We start from the raw sequence: 20,870 nt of genomic DNA on the forward strand, positions 1-20,870 counted from the left end.
TCTTTTAAAATCAAGATTGCAAGAGATGAATAATAACCTTTTTTAGATTAATTCTTATAAAGTATACATCAGATAATTAATCACTGTAGTTTTAGTAAATCAGTAGGAAAAACCAGAGAAAACCCCATTCTTCAATCTGCTTGTGATTTTCCATCTGAAGCAGACCTAGTGTTAGTTGCATGAGAAACAGAGTGTTGAGCAGTAACTCTGCAATATCCTTATTACTTACATTGCATCCAGTTCTTAGTCCTAAAAATATGAAAATTCCTGCAGAAATAGAGGAGTACGATTAGGCCTTCAGCCTATTTTTATATGTTGCAGTATGGAGAAACTCAAGGAATTTATTTATTCGTCATATTCTATCTGGATGAAATAAAAACCTCACATTGATATCTGTTCCTGAACAGCAAAAGAAAACATGTTGCCATAGATGGATTGTAGTTAATTTTTCAGGGATGATAATTTATTTAAATTAAGAGTATACTTTATTTAATTGCCATCACTGTTATAAATTGCTGTCCATGCATCTGAACAGAATCTCTAGATATGACTCCAGAGCACTGCCAAAACTGCATCTTTAGAGCTTTATATTTGGATCAAAGTGTACTTCAAAAATATTTTAAATAAATTTCAGTCAGTTATGTTCAAACTAAAATACAAGAATTATATATGCCTAAAGTTTTAGAGTTTAATATTATATTTCAAAATAAAATTTTGCATAAAATATAATTAATTTTGTAGTATAATACAGTATGAGTCAAATTCTGACATGTTCTATTTTGTTTTTTTTCTAATACTTTTTGCATAGTATTTTGATGACAGCACACTGAGTGAATGTAGCATGTGATCTATAAAAAGATGGTAATGCTTACTTCACTATCTCTGACTATTTCAAACTCCTGCAAAATATTGCAAATGACATTACAATCCAATTCCTGCATGACTAATGCCATCATTTAGCTCTTCCAGCAGTGACCAACACTGGAAACTGTGACCAAAGCCAAAATAGAATAGAGACAAGTATGCAGAGATACATCTCCAGAATAATACCCCAACTTGCCAAGGCTGACCTGAGCTCAGGGTAGTTTCTTCTGGTGAATCTTCTGGTCAATCCTTAAATCTCAAATTAGGAGGATTCCTGTGGAGAAAGCTTTCTTGTGCTAGTTCTGAGTCTGTTGCTTGCAAGTGTCTTCTGTTTTCCCCTGAGCTGTTATTTTTCCTGATACAATTTCCAAGGACTTAGAATCAGCAAATCATATTGTTTGTAAAGATGGAGTGCGTTTTAATGTTTTTACATTTATTTACATGGTATTTCAGCTGTAATTTTATCAGCAAGTGTCATAAGATGTAGTTTTTTACAGCAAGTTCACCCTTCAGAACCTTGACTTAGCCTAGCATCAGCAATAACATCAGTTTTCTCCCTGTTCATTGATCTCTCTGGAAAGACTCGACTAATTACTTCCTTCCAGTGTGAATAGTGACAACTTACTACAAATTTTCACCAGTGTTTAAACACATTTTCTGTTTCCATGAGAGGCCCTTCCTTCTAATACCATGTTATCCTGGTCTTTTGGAAATCAGGTATCTGGTTATTTCTTGTTCAGGTTAGTTTGTTCTTTAAAGAACACTCATAGTTGCCTGAGAATTTCCCTTTAAAGTAGTCATCTCTCAGCTCTTTACCTATCTAATGTATTTATTTTATTGTTCACTAAATGCATTGTTTATTCTGATTTGTAATAATTTTCTAAGAATTTCCAATTAAATTTTTTTGCACTATCTTCCTCCCAACCACCTGTCACAGTTTCCTCCATTATGAACCCAGATGGAGAAAAAGTATTTTATTTTTGTGTTCTGACCTCATCTTTTTTGAATCCTCCTTTTATAGCCTGAACATCTGTTAGCCCTACCAGCTCTCTGTCTGGCTTCCAAATCTCTGAATAGTATTTTATTTTATTTTTTTTATACTTCTTTATGTTATTCCTCAAAGTTTTCTTTTACTTGCTTTGTGTAAACTGTACTTGGTTTTTTTTTTTTAGGCTGATAGTTTATGGTCGTTTTTGTTTTCCTTATTTGATTACAATGTTGGATTTTAAAAATATCTTTTTTTCTTGAATTTAATAACTGAGTTAAATATAATTCCATACCCTGCACATATCCACAGCTAGATCCCTTGTACTTCAAAGGAAGTTTTTTTCTTTTTTGTACAGACTCTTCCTTTCCTCAGTTCCAGATGTCTCTCAGTTCTTCCTCCTGACACCTCTGTTTCAGCCCGTGACTGTAGCTTTGCCTCAGAGCATCCCCTTCTCTCTGAGTCTGCACGTGCCATAATGAGGAGGTGGCAAAGGCTGCTGCCATGCAGGTCGCAGCTGAAATGATGAAATGACCTGCATTTCATCTCCGGAAGTTCTGTCCTGCATCCCTTGGCTGTTTCTTTTTTCCATGTAAGGACTGCAGACTGCTGCCGCTGGTGTGTCTGTGGAGTCTGCCCGGACGTGGGGTCTGCCGGGTGCGCTGCCTCAGAGCCACCGGTTCAGGCCTCTGTCCTCGTCCTGCTTACAAATACTCTGTGATATTTCTGAGAGAATAGTGAAGTTCTAGGCTCACCAGGCTTCACTGCTGTGACACTGGAATTCATCAACTGAAAGCCCCTCTAGGATTTGGGCATCCATGTTTATTTGCAAGTGTGGACTTAATATCTTATGTATTTTCTAAAGATTAATGAGCCAGATGCTTTCATTATTCTATGTGGGTGATGTACAAGCCTAAGAATAACCAAGCATGTAATGGCCATACTCTGCATCTACAAGCATTTGACAAACCTTAGTCTGGAAATTACACTACTACAATAGACTCAGAAATAACCGTTTTCTGTTGTAATTACAAAAAAAATCTGAATGCCATATTCCATAAAAGAAGACATGGCAAGGATGAAAATTGTCATCTGAGGCAAATCTCAGTGAACTTAAATGCTTAACATGAAATTTGATGTTATGCACTGATTTTAAAATAAGTACTCTTCTTATAAGCAGTTTCTCATATTAATCTAGTGATGTAAGTATATATACCACTTTGTGATTTTGAAGAAAGTGCTATCAATGGGAGGATGTTTTTGCTCAGTTGTCAGCATCATTATATATTGTTTTAAGTGGAGAAGATTACATGAGTGAATAGTTTTCCATTGATTTCATTGTTGCTGTAGGTTGAAGTGCACTGGTTTGGTCTTATTTTGGTGCAATATTATTTACAGGTGTATTCAGTTTTAAGAGGAATAAAATTGTTTTGTAAATAAATTTGCAGTGGTAAGACATTGCCAGTAAATTACACGTAGAACAAATCTTTAGTTTTTACCTTTAAGAATATATCAGTTTGCTTCCTCTACTTTGCTATAATCTAAATGTTTGATAGATATGGTCCTTATCAAATAAAAAAAATTCAAAGCACTTTTAAGATTTACATAGAATATAATGTTCCACGTAAACTTGCACTTATATTTCTTCTCAGTGTCTATTGGAATTTAATTTTCCTTATTGTTTCACATGAGTTTGTCACATATTTGCTGTCGCTGTTTTAGTTCATTGCAATAGCTATTGCATTTGCAGACACAAAAGAGAGTATAAATGCTGGGGGGTTGCAAATGAAAACATTTCCACATTTGTAACACTGGAATGCAGTGATTTCCTGGAGGAATATGAAAGAGTACTGGAAGATGTAGGTTCCCAAGAGAACTAGAATTTGTTCTTCTGTTCATTGAAAGACATAGACACTGAGCTCCAGACCTGGAATTTATGACTTTTTGTAAATATAAATGTGTGTGAGATCCCAAAGTTCACAGTTACTGAATGAATGAGGCAGTTGAATTGGAGATGAATAGCAGCTCCAGGCAGAGAAGGGTGTGGAAATGAGACTGATGTGCTTGAAATTAAGCACATAGACACCAGTCACACAACTTGGTCAGGTGCCACTGTGAAAGTGAGTTTCAAAGCCTGAATCATCTTCGTAGATACCAAATCTATTATTTGGGTATGGCTAACTGTGTCACTTTAACCCTTCCAGGAGAGCACTCCCAGCTCCCTTGACCAGCTGGAGCTAGGAACATGTTGTCTTGACAAGGTGAATCAAAAATATTCACTGCCTTCATATTGGTGTCTCTTCTTTATATGAATTTTACAAACACATTCATCCTTGAAGGTTGTAGATGTGCTAAAGCAAGGTAATTATGATGGAATAAATATTAAGTTAAAATCAGATGGTTATTAAATATACCTGAGACATTTCTAAATCTTATGTTAGAAGAGAATTCAATATTACTTCTAAAATATTCTTTTAAGTGTAAATCAGATCTTAGCCTGGGGTGCAAGAATTAAGAAAAAGGTATAAGTGAAAAAAATAGCAGATCATTTAATATTTTATCAGGTAGGGGCATCCAAACTACAGTTTTGTTCACCCGGGAGTTTTTTGTATGGCAGTGGCAAGACTGTTGGGTATTACAGCCTGCATTATTCAAAGCCACTCAGGCCCTCCAGCTCATGCTTGCCATCTCATTTGTCAAATACTGTATGTCTTGGTCTTTAAAGGTGTTGTCCTGCAAGTACTTTTTTCTGTGTTACATTAATGAAGTTTGAAGCACAGTTATGTTGCTTGCAAGGGAATACCATCAACAGAGTGTTATATAAACTAGTCTCAGTTTTTTGGATTCTTTTGATGCTCAAATGCTATAAAACTCTGTGATTTCTGGTTTTTAAAGAGAATTAATAGATATTCTGAATTGCAAATAGTGAGTGCTATGAGCTTTCAACTTGGCAAATTATGAACATTTACAAATCATAGAATCATTGGATCATAGAATGGTTTGGCTTGGAAAGGACTTTAAAGTTCCAACCCACCTGCCAGGCAGGGACACATTACACTTTATTAGATTGTTCAGGTCCCCATCCAGCCTGGCCTCGAACACTGCCGGAAATGGGGCATCCACAGCTTCTCTGGGCAACCTGTTCTACTGCCTCACCACTCTCACAATGAAGAATGTCTTCCTTATATCTGATCTTAATCTACCCTCTTTCAGTTTGAGGCCATTCCACCTTGTCCTGTCCCTCTGTGCCCGTGTAAACAGTCCCTCTCCATCTCTTGTAGGGTCCCTTCGGAAGCTGGAATGCTGCTCTGAGGTCTCCCCAGGGCCCTCTCTTCTCTAGGCTGAACAACCCCAGCTCTCTAAGCCTCTCTTCACAGGAGAGGTGCTCCCGCTCCCTGATCTTTTTCATGGCCTCCTCTGGACCCTCTCCAATGTAAAAAACGGGAAAGTATTTTTTGTTGTATCCTTATTTATCACAGTGATTGATTCTTTACAGTTAGCAAATCTGTTGCATTGCTATCAAACTACAGAGGAATTACTCTCTATATATTTTAAATTTGGGGTTGCAATCAGCAGAGTTAAATAAAATGTAAAATAAGGTATCACCTCCATTGATTTCTACTATTGCAATTAGCCCTGTATACTGTGGAGCAGGAGGCTCTGCAGGTCCCCTGGTCTGCATGTTAAAATGGAGAATGGACATGCTCCTTGCTAGCCCAGTATGTTACCTATATAAACCAATGGAAAGCTATCTGCCAGATAATGGAGTTAGTGCTGGCTATTTTCTTTCCATAAGCTCATCACTGTGAGAAAAAAAAAAATTAAGAAAGAGTCTATTCAGTTAGTGTGAAGTTTGCTCTTCGAATGGATTGCTACAGGAGATGTCTTTTGAGAATCAGCTCATGAACAATGGCAATTTACTTAATGGTATTTATCCTGCATTTTCCCTGTTTGTATTCTCTGCTCTCACATCTGACTGAATGGACAAATAGAGCACAATATCTGTTCTCTTAAATTTGTATCATTTTCACCTGAATTATAGTTGAAATCAGGCAGTTGTCTTACCTGAGCTCTTTGGGAACAGAATTCAGCAGCAGTTTGAGTCCTTGAATTAAGTGTGTTAACTGCTTCCTCCTTGTCAATGTTATTTTGGAATGCTTTGCTCCTCTTCAGATATTCCTTTGCATTACCATCTCAGATCAGCCAAAACTTAATTAAAAAATCCTGAAGGATACTTGGTTTTTTTCTCTAAGTATAGTAGAAGATAATGAGATGGAAGGAAGAAAAGAAATTATCTTCTTGAATTTGCCCTTAGTAACAAAGAAAAAAAAGTGTAGAAAATGCAGTAGGGGAAGGTGAAGGAACCAGAGTTTCATAAAATATTTTGGAGTGCTTTCAAAGGCTTGTTTAATTTCCATAGAGCTATGTGGTTTGCATATGTCAGTCACTGTAAAGTAATGCTTTGCTTTGATTATGGACATGACTTGACAATAAAATTGTTTGCATAGTGCTCAGAATATGTAAATTGATACTTAAATACTGCTTTAAATATAATTACTTTAATAGCAAAAGGCAAAATCAAGTTGACTAGCAGAGTTTTTAATTATATTAACATAAACCATTTGTGATTTAATACAATGGTGTCTACAAAATTAGATACTATATGCATGTATGTTAAATCAGTCCATTAACGCACTGGGTCTAAATTAACTGTTCTTATATTTCCTTTACTGATCAGAAATTTGTCTTTGAAGCTACATTTGAGTAGTCTACTAACATACATGGGAAAGACACATTATTTTTATGGTTGGGTATTCAACCCTAACTTACCCTGTTTCTTGTTGACTTAGAGCTTGTCTTGGGAAATGTATCATCTGGCAAAGATAAATCTTTCACATAATATGAAATTACATACAGTTCAGTAAGGGTGAGATGATGTGCATGAAAGTCCCACTGTCCCACTACTACTTCTTTAGATATTGCTTTTAAATTACAAACTCTTCACGTTAGGAAAAAAAGTTGTTAGGTTGCTGCCAGTTAGCAAAGAGCAGATGGTGTTTATTACTGTGACCAGTAAATTGTGTATCTCTGGGAGTAATAAGCCCAATTAGGCAAATGTTGATTGTGCTTTTTAGAGTTGTAGTCTTAGTACCTATTTCCATACCTGTAAGTATGTTCATTATAAACTTCTTTGTGCACTTTGGAAAAAGCTCAGTGGTGCACTTCTGCAGCCTAAATTGTTGGCATTTGTATAAATACCATTTTAGATAATGTCTTCCAAATGAACCAGTCTTAGACACATAGTTCCAGGTATTCCTTATTACTTACTTTGTATTTTATTTTCCCGGAAATGGTAAAATTTGACTACTTCAAGCTTGGCTAGAATGAATGTTAAAAGCCAGGTGGCTTTATGTCCTAAAGAATCCTCTTGCCCTTCATTCAATAAAATACAAATCCAGTACAAGGGAAAGTCATGTTTAGCTCAGCATACTCTGCAGTTTTTAAAAATACTGCTGTTCTTGCATAGTTTCCCAGTAGGGAGCAGTGAGCCTTCCCTAAGAACTTCCCTACCCTTTAGATCTCTGTCTTGTGACCAGTTTGCTGATATCTCTAACCCCTCCCTAGCACAGGCTCAATATTCCTGAGAGCCACTCCTGTTAGTCCTTGGCCTTCACCAATGACCCAGCTGGGCTGGACAAACAGGGAAGAGCAGTGCAATAATCCAGGCTGCAGGAGAAAGACAAAAGCCAAAGATAAAATGTGACATAGAATCGTAAAATTGAGTTGAAGGGACCTTAAAGATCCACTGATTCCAGTCACCCTGGCTGTGGGCAGGGGCATCTTCCACTAGACCAGGTTGCTGAGAACCCCATCCAGCCTTGCCTTTAACATTGGGATCCTCTGTCTCATTTCTGAGTTGCAAAAAGCAGTCTCTGGCCAGCAGGAGCTGGTGCTGCTGCACTTAGTTTGAGTAGTTATGCCCTCTTTGGTATCTGAGGCTGATGATTTTAATGGCAGTGGTTTCAGCAGTCACTTCCGCACAATCCAAATAAGCAATAGTTGCTACATACATTCAGTAAGGTCTGTTTTGGGTTTTTTAAACATACTTGATAGCTCTGTAGGGTCAAGATCATGTCTTCCTGCATGGTTGTGCAGTGCCTGGTACAATGAGTCTCTCTGGATACTTCTGCGACTAAATAATAAAACCTTTGCAATTAACAACTTGTTAATTGAAGATTTAATATAGAGGCACAACTTTAACTTGTTCCTTGGCTTTTCGTCAATTACCTTGCCTTAGATTTAAAAACAGAACCACATAAAATAATATGCTTGGGTGTTTTACAGATTAGCAGATTTTAATAAATGACACTGCTCATGCATATACTAGAGAAGGAGACATTCAAATTTTCCTGACTTAAGAAAGTTTAACTAAATAAGGGTATATCAGACACATTTTTTTTTTTTAATCAGAAAATTTATTTTCATTTTAAGGCTAATTTAAATTGCTTTGTTTGAATGCCACTACTTGTTACCAGAACTCTGACAGAAAACTGCTAAAAGCGAAAAGTGAGGGGGATATTTTTCCTATCTCATTGTAGACTTTTATATGCAAGATTTTTGTCTGGAGTTGCTGACCATCTGTTTCATGGAGTTATGCCAAAAATATATTTTCACTGTGGATTTAGATGCTTGCAATAAGCTAGTAAATATCCAGAAAAGTATTGCAGCATCTTTTTCTAGCACACTGTAAATACAAGTTCCCAGCACTTCTCAAGGTAAAAAAGGTGTAATAAAAAAACATTTATTTCTTAGGTAAACCATCTAATCACAGTAACTTTAATAATTCTAACTTTGTTAATCAGATTTAATTTATTCTTGAAGCAATTCCACTGATTGAAATCTGAAATTAATTTGGCCTGGAGTTTTCAAGAAGCTGTATTTTGCCTTTGAACATTTAATTTTTTTCTGTGCACAGCCTGGCATTGAGTTATTGTTCAAGGCCTAACAGAGAGATGAAACTCAGTGAGCTTTGTAGGAAAGGGCAGCTTTCTCTGTTTCTCCTTTGGTCTGGTACTGCTGCAGGGACATTTCTGTGATAAAAGACTATAAGAAAGCAGTAGCAGATGTTCTTTGGAGTAGATCTCCAGGGTAGATTCATTTTCTGCTTCTGGTTTTTGCTGTCTCCTGACATGCCCTGCTAAGATAGAGCCCTGCAAAGTTCAGTCCTACCAAACAGGTGTCTTGGAAGCTCTTCTCCAAGAGACAGCAAGCATCACATCACATAGCTGTAGTAAAAAAAAAAATGTTGCTTGTTTATCTGGAAGACTGAATTCATTTTGTTAAAGCCAAGAAGTACTAGATATTGAATGGGATAAGCAGCTACATATAGAGGGAGACAAACCTGGGCTCTGCAGAATCTGCTGGGGAATGGAATTGGAATGGAATGGAATGGAATGGAATGGAATGGAATGGAATGGAATGGAATGGAATAGAATAGAATAGAATAGAATAGAATAGAATAGAATAGAATAGAATAGAATAGAATAGAATAATTATTATCACTGCTTTTAATGAAGGGATGGGACCACAGTCAGGCTAAAAATGATTTGTTGCTCAGATGAAGATCAGTCTCAGAGGCTGTGAGGTTTAAGAGAGCAAGCAGTCAGTCAGAGCTCAAAATGGTCACAAGTTCTTCATTGCAAGGTAATGTATAACTTTTTAATCCAGTGGACAGTTGCCACAAAGTTTATCTTGCTATTCTAACCTATCACCTTTACTTAATTGTACTGTACTGCAGATACGTTTATCCAGTGGGCTACTATCTCTCATATACACATATGCTTCTATTATAACATCTGAACTCTTAGCTTACTCTATACAATTAAACCCCCACATTATAAACCCTTCACCATCTTCTCAATACAGTTTCTCACTTACTTAAGGCATATTCTTAGTTACAACTATAGAAATATAGTTTATAATTTTTCTGCCTAATGTCTGTGTATTTTATTTTTACATTAATCCAAGCTTCTTCCAAGGCTGCAAATCAAACCTTCCTGTGTTTGTAGAAGTTTCTATCTTTCCATTTCCCACAACAGGATAGTTCCAATAGCGTAAGACCTACAATGCTCAGCCCAAATGCCTGAACAATTCAGGAATGACCAAAAGTTAAAGCATGTTATTACAGGCATTGTAATACAATGCTTACAAAATGTTGAGAAAAATAAAATTTGCCTTCATAATAGTCCCGTACTGCCTTAACATGAAGTCCCTTGTGCATATCAAAACATGAGACATTTTTAAAATAAATGCTGTTCTAAACTAAATAAGCTTTCAGAAGTCCTAGAATAGGACCTTAATTATAGGCAGGTCTCAAACAGCAAGGTTTTATCCAGGCGTGACTGTCTTCTCTACTTTTATTTAGAAAAGGACTGAATTTAGAAAGATTCTTCCCCACTCTTACCTCCATTTTTCTCTCCATGAATAAGGACAGGATTTTGTGAGGATAAGTAGCTCTGAAAATGGAATGACACTTTGTCTCTCCACAAAGGAATTGGTGAACAAAATGGTGAACAAAACGCTGATAAATAATAAACCTGTTTCATGTTGTCAAGCCAGGTCTATTTCTGTTCTGCTGCTTCTGGAAGAAATTAATTTCTTCTCCCAAATCAGGGCATTGTTCTGCATTATCTTACAGCTGGAAACATTTGTCTTATCCTATTTGTTATTTATCTAGCTTTTGTTACTGCTATGAACACTGATCGATGTATAAAATAGAAACAGTCACTGACACAAATGTGTTTTTTGAATGGTAAACATATTCCTTGATTCTGGTTGTAAAACCCTATTAAATAAGATTTTATAAAGTAAGAAGTATTATAGTTCTAGTAGAAATGTATTTGGACTGCATCAATCAGGGAAACAAATATTCTTCTAAATGTAAGGATGCATTTTCTACCAGTCATTGTACTTAGCTTCAGGCTTGAATGCTGATGCTGTAAACTATCCCTTAGATTTGCTATACCTGTGGTATGTTGTCCTGAGGTAGTTTGAACAAAAACTTTTGATGAAAACTGGGGAGCCAGACCTTTGTCTTTGGGCACCTGACTGTCTGATTGCTTGTGTGAAGTGTGAGAGTAATCAGGATGCAGATAAATCTGCTGAAACTGTGTGTATATATTGGTAGGGGAAGATTTTGGAGATACTGGCTGTAGACAAAGGAAAGATCTATTGAGCTGTATTCTCTGTCAGGCTTTATTTTGTAGAGGAAAAGGTTTATTCCACAGCTGTTGATACACGAAACATCATGCATTTGATTATAAGTAAAGCATCCCCTGCTTTCACCTGATCATTTTCCCATGAAGACATGAATCATCTCCCCCTGAGAAATGATAAAAAAAATCTGAGAAAATAATGTACAAAATCTCTGCCATAAACCAGGAAGGGTTTCTGCAAGCTAGAAAGCCTAGCTTGTTCATCATGTTCGTAAACATGATTGAAAAGTTAAGCCTCCTATAAGAACATCTAGAAACACAACAATATTTTTGAGATGGAAGTTTTTTTGCTCCCTAGCAGTGAAAGCCTTCTTTTAATACTCTCTCCTCTATATGTCAGCATTTCTTAGCTATCTTCTCCTCATATGACCAGATATTATCCCAGAGACTTAGAGCTACTATTATTTGGAGAAAATTTGTACACATGGCAGAATTGGATTGGAACTGAGATTGCAGAATAAGATCTGCAGTTACAGCTGCTGTGCCAGGAATGTGTTTGTGGGCAAGGCTCACCATTATATGCAGTCCAGCTGCCGCAGTTTCCACATTTTCCTTCACTGTCTCTGTGCTCAGGTTGCGTGTGTGTCGCTGTAACTGAAGCCTGAACTTTCCAGTATTAAAATCAGTTCTGCCCACTATATCTTCAGTTAAAAAAAAAAAAAAAAAAAAAAGAAAGAAAGAAAAAGAAACAAAGTTGTGTTTCAGATTCCCTACATTTTGGGCTGTTCACTGAAACATCCTCTTTCCTGTGTGGTGCTTTTAGCTATATGTGAACGTAAAGTATATAATTTTTCACAAGTTACTGAGTCAAAGTTACTCTAACAGTACTTTCAGACCTTGGGGAGTTTTGAGATTATAGATTGTGCTGAGGATACCCAGTGGCTTCAGACATACTTGAAAGACTGAGCATAACAGTAGGATTCCAGATATAGTGCTGTGGCTTTTCTGCAATTTTAAACAAAACCAGACTAAGAGCAATTAAGTTTTTTAGTTGTAAATAACTGCTTCCTTCCTGATATGTGTTTTGTAGACAGTGGATGAAATGTATCTGTCTGCTACATAATCAATAGAATAAAAATCCCCAGCCACTTATTTCCTGTGAAGTGATTAAAATCCACTTAGCATGTAACATGGTCTATGCTGGCCATACTGCTCCTTTGCAGCAATATGTCAAAGTAATGATTATACAGTTTATGAAGTGCTTAAATATAAATGGTCAACATAAATCTTCACAGAGTGTAATTTAATAGTTCTATTCCATTCAGAGAACAAATGTAGTCAAGCTTTGGTTGGCCTTCTCGTAGTTTCCTCCAAAGTTACATAATGTTACAGTTATTTTACCTTTCGAGGGGTAGCTTTACTTAATACTAAGGAGCACTGAAAGGATGCAGCAGGACATGGTTCTTGTCTGATTGGTGATATGTTAGTGTCACAAAAGATTTGGTTCTGTAGCTTGTGACACCCTCCTTTCTGCTCATAAAGGGGTCCCTGCGGAGAAACAAAAGCTCTGCTGTTTGCTCAGCCATCCCTAATAAACTTTTATATACATGGGTAATAAATGGGTGATTTTTGAAATCTTATTTTTATCAATAGATTAAGTCTACTATCTAGTATTAAATTTCAATTCTTGCCATTTGCTCCTCATTGTTTGGTTTATTTTCATACAAAATTGAATAATCAGTTTGAAGCCAACAACTTCTAAGCCAAGTTTTCCCTGGAAGAGGCAGAGCAACAGTTTGAAGACATAGGATTTTTGGACAATCAATTGGAACATTGATGCAAAATCCTGCCCTATTTTGAAGAGTTAATAACTTATATTAAATCAACAGGTAAAGTTGGAAAAAAGTAAAAAAACCACATAAGCTTGAAAAATCTGGTTTTGGAGCTTCAAATCATGGTAAATTTGTCTGAAAATGTTACCACTTACTACTTCTCCCATGGGCACATTATCTTGCAGAAATCAATTGTTTTGGTTTAGGTGGCAGTAGATTTTACCATACATATTTATTTTCCCTGTGATTACATACTATTTTCTTAGATAGTTGAATTTTTTTTTTTAATTAAGACACTGGACTAAAAGCCAGCTTGGTATTTGGAGCATCTGGCATGATTCAGAGTTTGAGTGTTACTAACATGGCTGATGCATTTGTGTTGTTACATTATTGCTGGTTAAGGTGAAAACAAGAATATTTCCCCATTTTTTCATTTTTAAAATAGAAGGTAGTGCCAAAAAAAAATCTTTATGAACTTTTATGTATATTTTTGACAGCAACATTTTCTTGATTGTTATTTCTTATTGTCATGTTATTTTTCTCTGAAATAAAACAAAATAAGCGCTGATACAATGACAGCCCTTTGGTTTTGATGGAGCTTATTCTTATTTGAAGCCAAGCCAAAATACTGTCTGTTCAGACTTGAACACAATTCCAAAACATCTTAAGGAAGTTCTGATGATACCCAGTCAGCTTCTGAAGACCACATACCATAGCATTTTTAAAAGATGTTGGAAATAATAAAAAATAATAAAGAGACTGTTGATTACAGAATAAGCAAATTATTTAATAGACTCCTCCCTTTTTGCTGCTTTTTGTTGACATGATATTAACACCTCATTTATTTATTGTTCGTCTTTTCATTTTCCTTTAGACATCTCTCCTCTTCATACAGAATAAACTGCTGTATGTGTAACATGAAGTGTGCAGTATTTAGGAATATTGGCAGTGTGTCAGACAAAGCTGTGTTCATATGAGAAAATGCCCTTGAATATCTACCACGATCTATTGATTGACATTTGTTCTGGTGCTTGCAAAACAGGTATTTGAAGCCAATACACAAAACAGCACTTATTTTCAATTCGATGTGCAAAGCATCAAATCCTAAAAATCTATCTAAAGCTCTGACTTTGCAGGATATATTACTTGCAAGTAAAGCTGATTAACTTGGGAAAGAACCTAGGCATTCTCTGATTTTAATCAGTACCATCTCATGGGCAAGTATCTTGTTTAGCAATTCACTAAACCTAGCAGCCACAGGCCTGTTAGTCCTAGAGAAGAGCCTCCCAGGGTTCAAATAAACCATGAATGCTTTTCCTGTCTTTCACACTAGAAGAGTGAATATCTTGGTTGTTCATTCTTGTATCTCTGTAAATTAGGCTCAAAGCCAGGTCGAAGTATTTCTTGTGAAGGAAAATAAAATTTTCTTGTTTGATCATCATGTTTATCTTTTAAGTTTTTGGAAAAGTACCTGTGGGTCTAAAGGTGTTCTCTTATTGTCTTTCTAGTTCAATTTTGTTGGGAAATTGCTTGGACCAAGAGGAAACTCTTTAAAGAGGTTACAAGAAGAAACAGGTGCAAAAATGTCCATCCTGGGAAAAGGATCCATGAGGGATAAAGCTAAGGTACTGTGTCTGGACTCTGGTTGCAATTAGCATTGAAACATATGTTGTTTTAGGTTTTACACTTAGATTGTCTGTTTATTAATGACTCAGTTAAAAGACCTATAATAGACTCTTGACTCCAAGGCTAGTTTGTTTTTTCAAGTTACATCATTTTCTTAAATATAATTTTTTCTTGCTTTGCCAACCTTGCTTAGACCTTCACAGTTGCTATAGTATCACTGTTATTGAAATAATTCACCTAAAAGATAAACCAGTTTAAAGTTCATTTGTTCTGAGAGAGATCTCTCTCCTGTGAAAGTACAGCTTGTAATTACAGTATTGCTGTAATATTGATGTACATAAATGAGTTTTTTGTTTTCTGTTTCTTTAGAGACAGGGCGTTTTTAATATTGAATATTTATTTGGGGTATAGTTCTAGGAGAAGATAACAAAGTGGGCATTTTGCTTAAGTGTGTGTAAAAATGCACTATAGATAAAGAAAAAACAAGCTGTTTGGAATCACAGCCTGGTTAATGCCACCAAGTAATTACTTGGAGGTGTTACTCCTCCTCAGCTAGTTCCCCACCAAGTTTATATACTGAACATGATGCTCTGTGGTATGGAATATCCCTTTGGCCAGTTTGGGTCAGCTGTCCTGGCTTTGCTCCTCCTGGCTGCTTGTGCAGCTCCTGACTGGCAGAGCATGAGACACTCAAAAGTCCTTGGCCTGGGGTAAGCCCCAGTTAACAACATCCCAAACATTAGTGTGTAATCAGTATTATTCTCATACTAAATCCCAAACACAACAGGGTACCATTTACTAGGAAGAAAATTAATCCTATCCCAGCTAAAATCAGGACATTAAGGAACTTTTCACATATATTTGACCAAAAGAACAAGTACTGATTGCATTGTAATATCTTTTAGAGTCTGGAGAACAGCAGTATTATGGTCAACACAAAAATAATGATTGCTAATTTCACTATATTTTACCTGTATATAGCCTCTAGTAATATTGTGCGTTATTATTCTTTCCTTTCTGTCACATCTGTCATTAATCTCAGTAGCTAGAATTATGAAAGCAATAATATGCTGAAATAAAGGAAAGACCAATCAGGATTTTTTGGTTGGCATTATTTGGTCTTGGTAATGTGTATCAGCAATCACATAGAAAATATGAGTTCTGCAATTGCAATATTAAAAAAAAATAACCCACAAACCAGACAAATCAAGCACACAGATTATATTTTAATTTTTCAGAGTTTTCTTTATGACATTTTAGTCAGATATTTAGTGACACTTCAGTTATGATTATAAGATAGTAAATGTTGAATACACTACTGATTTTATTTCCAGGTATTGACAGGTAAAATATTGTAATTACTTATGTCTAACTTCTGGAATCATAAATATTTCCCTGGATAAAAGAATGTATGTCCTGCTAAGTAGCAGTAATTTGCATCAGTACTACATCTGATGCCCAGTCACTCCATTCTCAGCCCCGCACTTAGATTATTATTGCTGAGAGCATCAATTGCTCAGACAAGGGAGTGTAAAGATATTTAAACACATTAATAGATAGACTAAGACTTCTGATTTTCATCTGATCATAATGAACATTGTCATCATGACAGGTACTACATTCACTCATGAGTATATCAACAAAATTTGGGGTATTTTCTTTTCCTCTTCAGAAAGCTTTTAGTCCTTAAGAATAATTTGAAATTGAGTATAACCTTCGTGGAAACTTATTCATATAAGACTGGTGTAAAAAAATGAAGTTCTAGTGTAAACTGGCATTAAATATAGCACTCATGAAAGCAATTTCTGTAGAGAAAGGCTCATAAGCAATTTATCTTAATCCAATTTAGACATTACTGACTCAAAAGAAAACAAAATCCCTGTGCAATTGCAGTGAGAGGTAGGAATTTTCTCATCCATGTACATCGCTGTTACCAGTTCCTGGCAAAAGAGTGTGAGAATAATCATGGGATGGGTAATAGTCACAATTAGCATTTCAGAGAGGCTATTCTAGGTTGAGATACTGGTAAAATGTAAAGAAAATATGTTTGATTGTGAGCATAAATAATGGTGTGAATTGCTACATTGCTGAGGAAAACACAACTTTCTCTCGTTAAAACATCTTTCTTGTCAAAAAACAAGTGCACTAGTATCATTTATGCAGTACTTTTTTCCTGATTTAAATACAAATTACCAAAGTCTGGAGGCTTTTTGTGGGGTTTTTGAACCATAAAAGAAGTCAGTTTATGTATATTGGCTGATAGATCTTTGTTTTGCAGGAGTATTCAAGAAAGATGGATGTAATTTCTCTCTAGAAACTAGAATTTCCTTAAAGTTGTCTGTCGTATGCCATGAGCCATAGCAGTTCTTAGACAGACTGTGGACTGTGCTTTTCCCCTCCAGTCTGGTGCAGCTGGATGCTGACTTGCATCAGAGAAGCAGAAACAGAATTTCTGCTGAAAAGTGCTGAGTATGTTTATACCCTAGATCCCTAGATATTTAAATCTTCAAAAAGAACTGATCTGCTGATTTGAGGTTCTTTAGTGCCAAAATGACAACAGGGAAGTTCTTGGCTCAACAGTGAACTGCTCTGGCTATAGTCAGTAATTTTGGTCAGAGGGCCAGTTTCCGTGTCTGGGAAGTGGATTACATCAACGGAGGTGTGTCTGTTCTTCAGAATTTTCTCATCTTCTTTAAAGAAACCTATGGGTAAATTTCAGAGATTAAAGACTTTAGGCTGTTTCCTTCCAGAGCTACAGTGAATACTTGTTAAGAGTGACTTGAGATTTCTGAGTATCTGCTGTGCCTACAGTGTGGGAACAGGATATATTCATTTGAAAAGGCAATGCAATATGTTTTATGAACAGTTCCAGTTGTGCACAAAACACCACAGAACTAATGTATGTCACAGAAAGTTGTGTTAGAAGTTACTGAAGAGATGCTCAGGTATAACCACATCAGTAGTTTGTTTCTATTTTAAAGAATATTTCTATATTAAAAGTGACCTAAAGTAGCCTTTTTGGAAGAGCAGAATAACCTAAGAATAATAGAATGTTTTAATTTTGCTTAAATACTATATTAAGTGTTAGACAAAGAAAGATATTTGGTTATTTTTATTTTGTTAAAAAAAATGAAAAATAGTTTTTAGCCTGCAAATCTTTTCCTGAAAACTCATTGTTCATCACCTGCAAGACATTTGGAAGACTGATCAGTTATTTAAACTAAAGGGCAGTTAAACTAAAGCATTTTCTTTGCTCCAAACATATTTTTGAACCGCGTTTTACTTGCATAGAGTAGGATTTGGAAATTGATGTCCTGATAACAAGGTTATATATTGGATTAAAAAAAGCTAAACCATTGATTTTTACAGTTGCACATGAGCTGTTAGACACGCATGAAGGAGAACATAAGTCACAGTGTTTGCATTAGATCTTCTGCATACTGATGTATAATTGTCATTCCAATTTAAAACTTTTTTACTTAAAGAAATCCTGTCAACACCATTTCCTATTTTGCACACTATCTGTTTATTACCCATTTCTCTCATCACTTAAACTTGCACTTATTTATGTAATTTGTCCTGGCTATTGAAAAGTTTCTGTTATTAAAAATTCATGTTGTCTTCCTATAAAACATGAAAAATTAGAGAACAAACTTGCACTGCGGCTTTGAAAAACCACATAAATTACTTTTCTGTGCTCGGTGCTTTAACAGCTAAAGCACTAAAGCACTTTTAACTGCTGCCTCTTCAAGTTTCAGTTTTTGTTACAACTAGTTCCTAAGGAAAGAGGCGATAATTGCAGTTGAACTATGCGCCTTTCTTTAATCTGTGGGTTAAATGGTTTCCAAATAAGGTCCACTGTCAGTGGACAGCAGCTTGTCCTGTTAAACAGAATTTGTTTCATTATCTTTATAAGAAAAACCAAGCATTAGGAGCTTGTTTGCAACTAAAAAGATCTGAAATGAGCACACACTGAAATTACTGAGACGCATTTATTAGCATGTTGGCTTTAGGTTGGTTTTTAGCAGCTATGTTATATAAGTGCCTTAAAAATATTTTGAAAATATGGGATACTTGCAGTGTGCACTGGTCTCTTCCCTACAAATTCTAAGTGCTGTGAGGTCAGTCCTGCAACGTTTAAATAAATGTTTCAATATATTACAGGATTAAGTCCATATGCAATGTGAATAGTGCCCAGTAGGTTTTTGGTTGGAAGCACAATGTTTTTTTTTCATTAGGTCGTATCTACCATGGGTGTAGTGTCCTAATAGTGGAAAGTTAGTTCCCTGATAGGATTCTCTTGACTTTGTTGTTTTTTTTAAAAAAAAAGTTAATTAAATTAATGCTCAGATAGCCCAGAAGGGAAGAAAAAAAGTTGCAGGTTTCGTCTATAAGATGCTATGGTCCAAGCATTGTATTATATTCTTTCCCAATGCTAAGATCAAAGGTGTTGTCTTTAGTGTCCAGAGTTTTAAAACCTTTTGAGTATCACTGCCTGTCAAAATGTTTAAGGTCATGCAGTATAGGTACATATGCAATATTTTTTCCAAGTGAGAATGTCAACATTCTCAACAAGAATGAGAAGTTACAAAAGACTTTAGAAAGTCTTTAAAAAAAACCCCAAACAAAACCAACCAAAAATCACTTAGTGGTCTGTTGCACCAGATTTTATGCTGGTGTTGCTCCAGCTGTGCCTGTGAGGTTTCTTGCTCTGGCTTATGGCAGTGATAGTTCTGCTCAGTGCGTTACCAGTGAAGCAATATGCGGAATAAATAAATAGACTCCACAACCTGGGGTAGTTATGAAGTGGGTATGTATTGCCAGCGCCCGGCACAAGTGAGATATCTCTCCAAAAACTTGTGCCCCGAGCCTCAGTCTGACCCACACTTTTATTCCCAAAGGTGTTCCATATGCAGTACATTGCACAACTTTTCCATGCATATTCAACCCCTGGCCCCGCCTGTCCTCGCCTCTCATGCTAAATAGGTCCACGCCCTTCTGGGAACTCGTGGTTGGCTGTGGTGGTCCTGCAGGGGTCTCTCGGGGTCTTCTGAGGCCGAAGATTTTGGTCTTCCTCATGACTGAACTTTTGAACTCTTCCTCTCTGCACATGCGCTTTCGGTCCTTCGGTGCCTATCTGTGCACGTCTGTCAGTCTTGATAGGCTTGGAGACAGGGAAGCTTCTTTATTTGGGTTCTTTGCATCCCTAAAGCTTCAGAAATTTACATTTTCCTATGCCCTTTTGTACCAAGGCAGAGGTTTCTTAAGTAAAAGGTTAAAATTCAACACATAACTCTACAAACTAAAATATAAATGCTTAATTCATTTTGTTAACTGAATTCCAAAACTCTCTATTTCACCAGGAGTTTCAGCTCTTAGAGTTGGAGATAAAAATTTAGGAATTCCTATAAAAACTCGATTTTAGTTTTTTAAACCTTCAGATTTACTTCCAGCCTGCTGGGAATTTTGATTTGGACTTTATGCAATATCTCTGAAAGGTTAATTTTCTTAGGCAAGGTTTTTCTATTCTCTTGAAGTACTCCTTTATCATATTCCGCTGGAAGACCTCTAGGGGAAACATAGAGCAATGTGCGGCATTTAATTTAGAAAACTAGCTCACAGCTAGGAGCATCAATAGTAGTTTTAAATCGCTAATTGCTGGTCACCCATTTTGTATTTTTCTGTTGGGTTTTTTTTTCTAGTGTTTAAAAGTCATAAAGACTGTATTTTTATCTATACCAACACAGTATCTTACAGCTTACAGCCATTTCACCCCACAGTTTTATGACTATGAGCAGGATTGGGCCCTCAACTTGCTTTCAAGATGTGAGCCAAAGTTACAAAAGCAGCTGCTTCTGCTGCAGCACAGATTTTTTGTCTTCCTAAATATCTTCAGCTTCCTGGTATGAACTGCTGTGGGGCTATAAGAACCATAACAACCAGCAACAAAGAAAAATGCAAGGGAAAGGAAACAAACAAAAAGCAGACCAACCCCATCTTTTGAAACTGAAATCTTCAAGGACCAAAATGGCTAAAGGATGTTAACTCTTTAAATCCTACTGTAATCTGCATTCTCTCAGCTTTTCCTTTAAGTGGGCATGTAAAGAAAATGCCAAAGGCTTTCACTATCTAAAGCTAGGTTTTGAAAAAATATTCTAAATATAATACTTTTTCTTTATACAGAGAAAACATAAATCTGTTGGCAGGCAAAGATTAAAAGAAGATATCATCTTTATCACTCTTCCTTCAATATTACTTGTATTCTACAACTTCCAGCTGTTCAACCACCCCAGTTTTTTGTGTATCACCCTAGTGAGTTGTAAAATTTATTTTTCCCCTGATAGGGGA

The 20,870-nt window shown here is 36.1% G+C and overlaps 1 protein-coding gene across 10 annotated transcripts in view; it reads left to right on the forward strand.

The window, feature by feature from the left end:
• The window catches only part of KHDRBS2 (KH RNA binding domain containing, signal transduction associated 2), a 349,074-nt gene that overhangs the window by 94,138 nt on the left and 234,066 nt on the right, over window positions 1–20,870 (forward strand). For all 10 annotated transcript variants that reach the window (XR_013339753.1, XR_013339757.1, XR_013339751.1 and 7 more), the window contains exon 3: window positions 14,405–14,521. Coding sequence is in view for 3 of the 10 variants with exons in the window: in XM_021525682.2 (XP_021381357.2) it covers window positions 14,405–14,521 (117 nt within the window). In the remaining 7 variants the exon portion in view is untranslated. The remainder of the gene's footprint in view (window positions 1–14,404; window positions 14,522–20,870) is intronic.

The sequence above is a fragment of the Lonchura striata genome, chromosome 3 (assembly GCF_046129695.1).
Source record: "Lonchura striata isolate bLonStr1 chromosome 3, bLonStr1.mat, whole genome shotgun sequence".
NCBI lineage: Eukaryota > Metazoa > Chordata > Aves > Passeriformes > Estrildidae > Lonchura > Lonchura striata.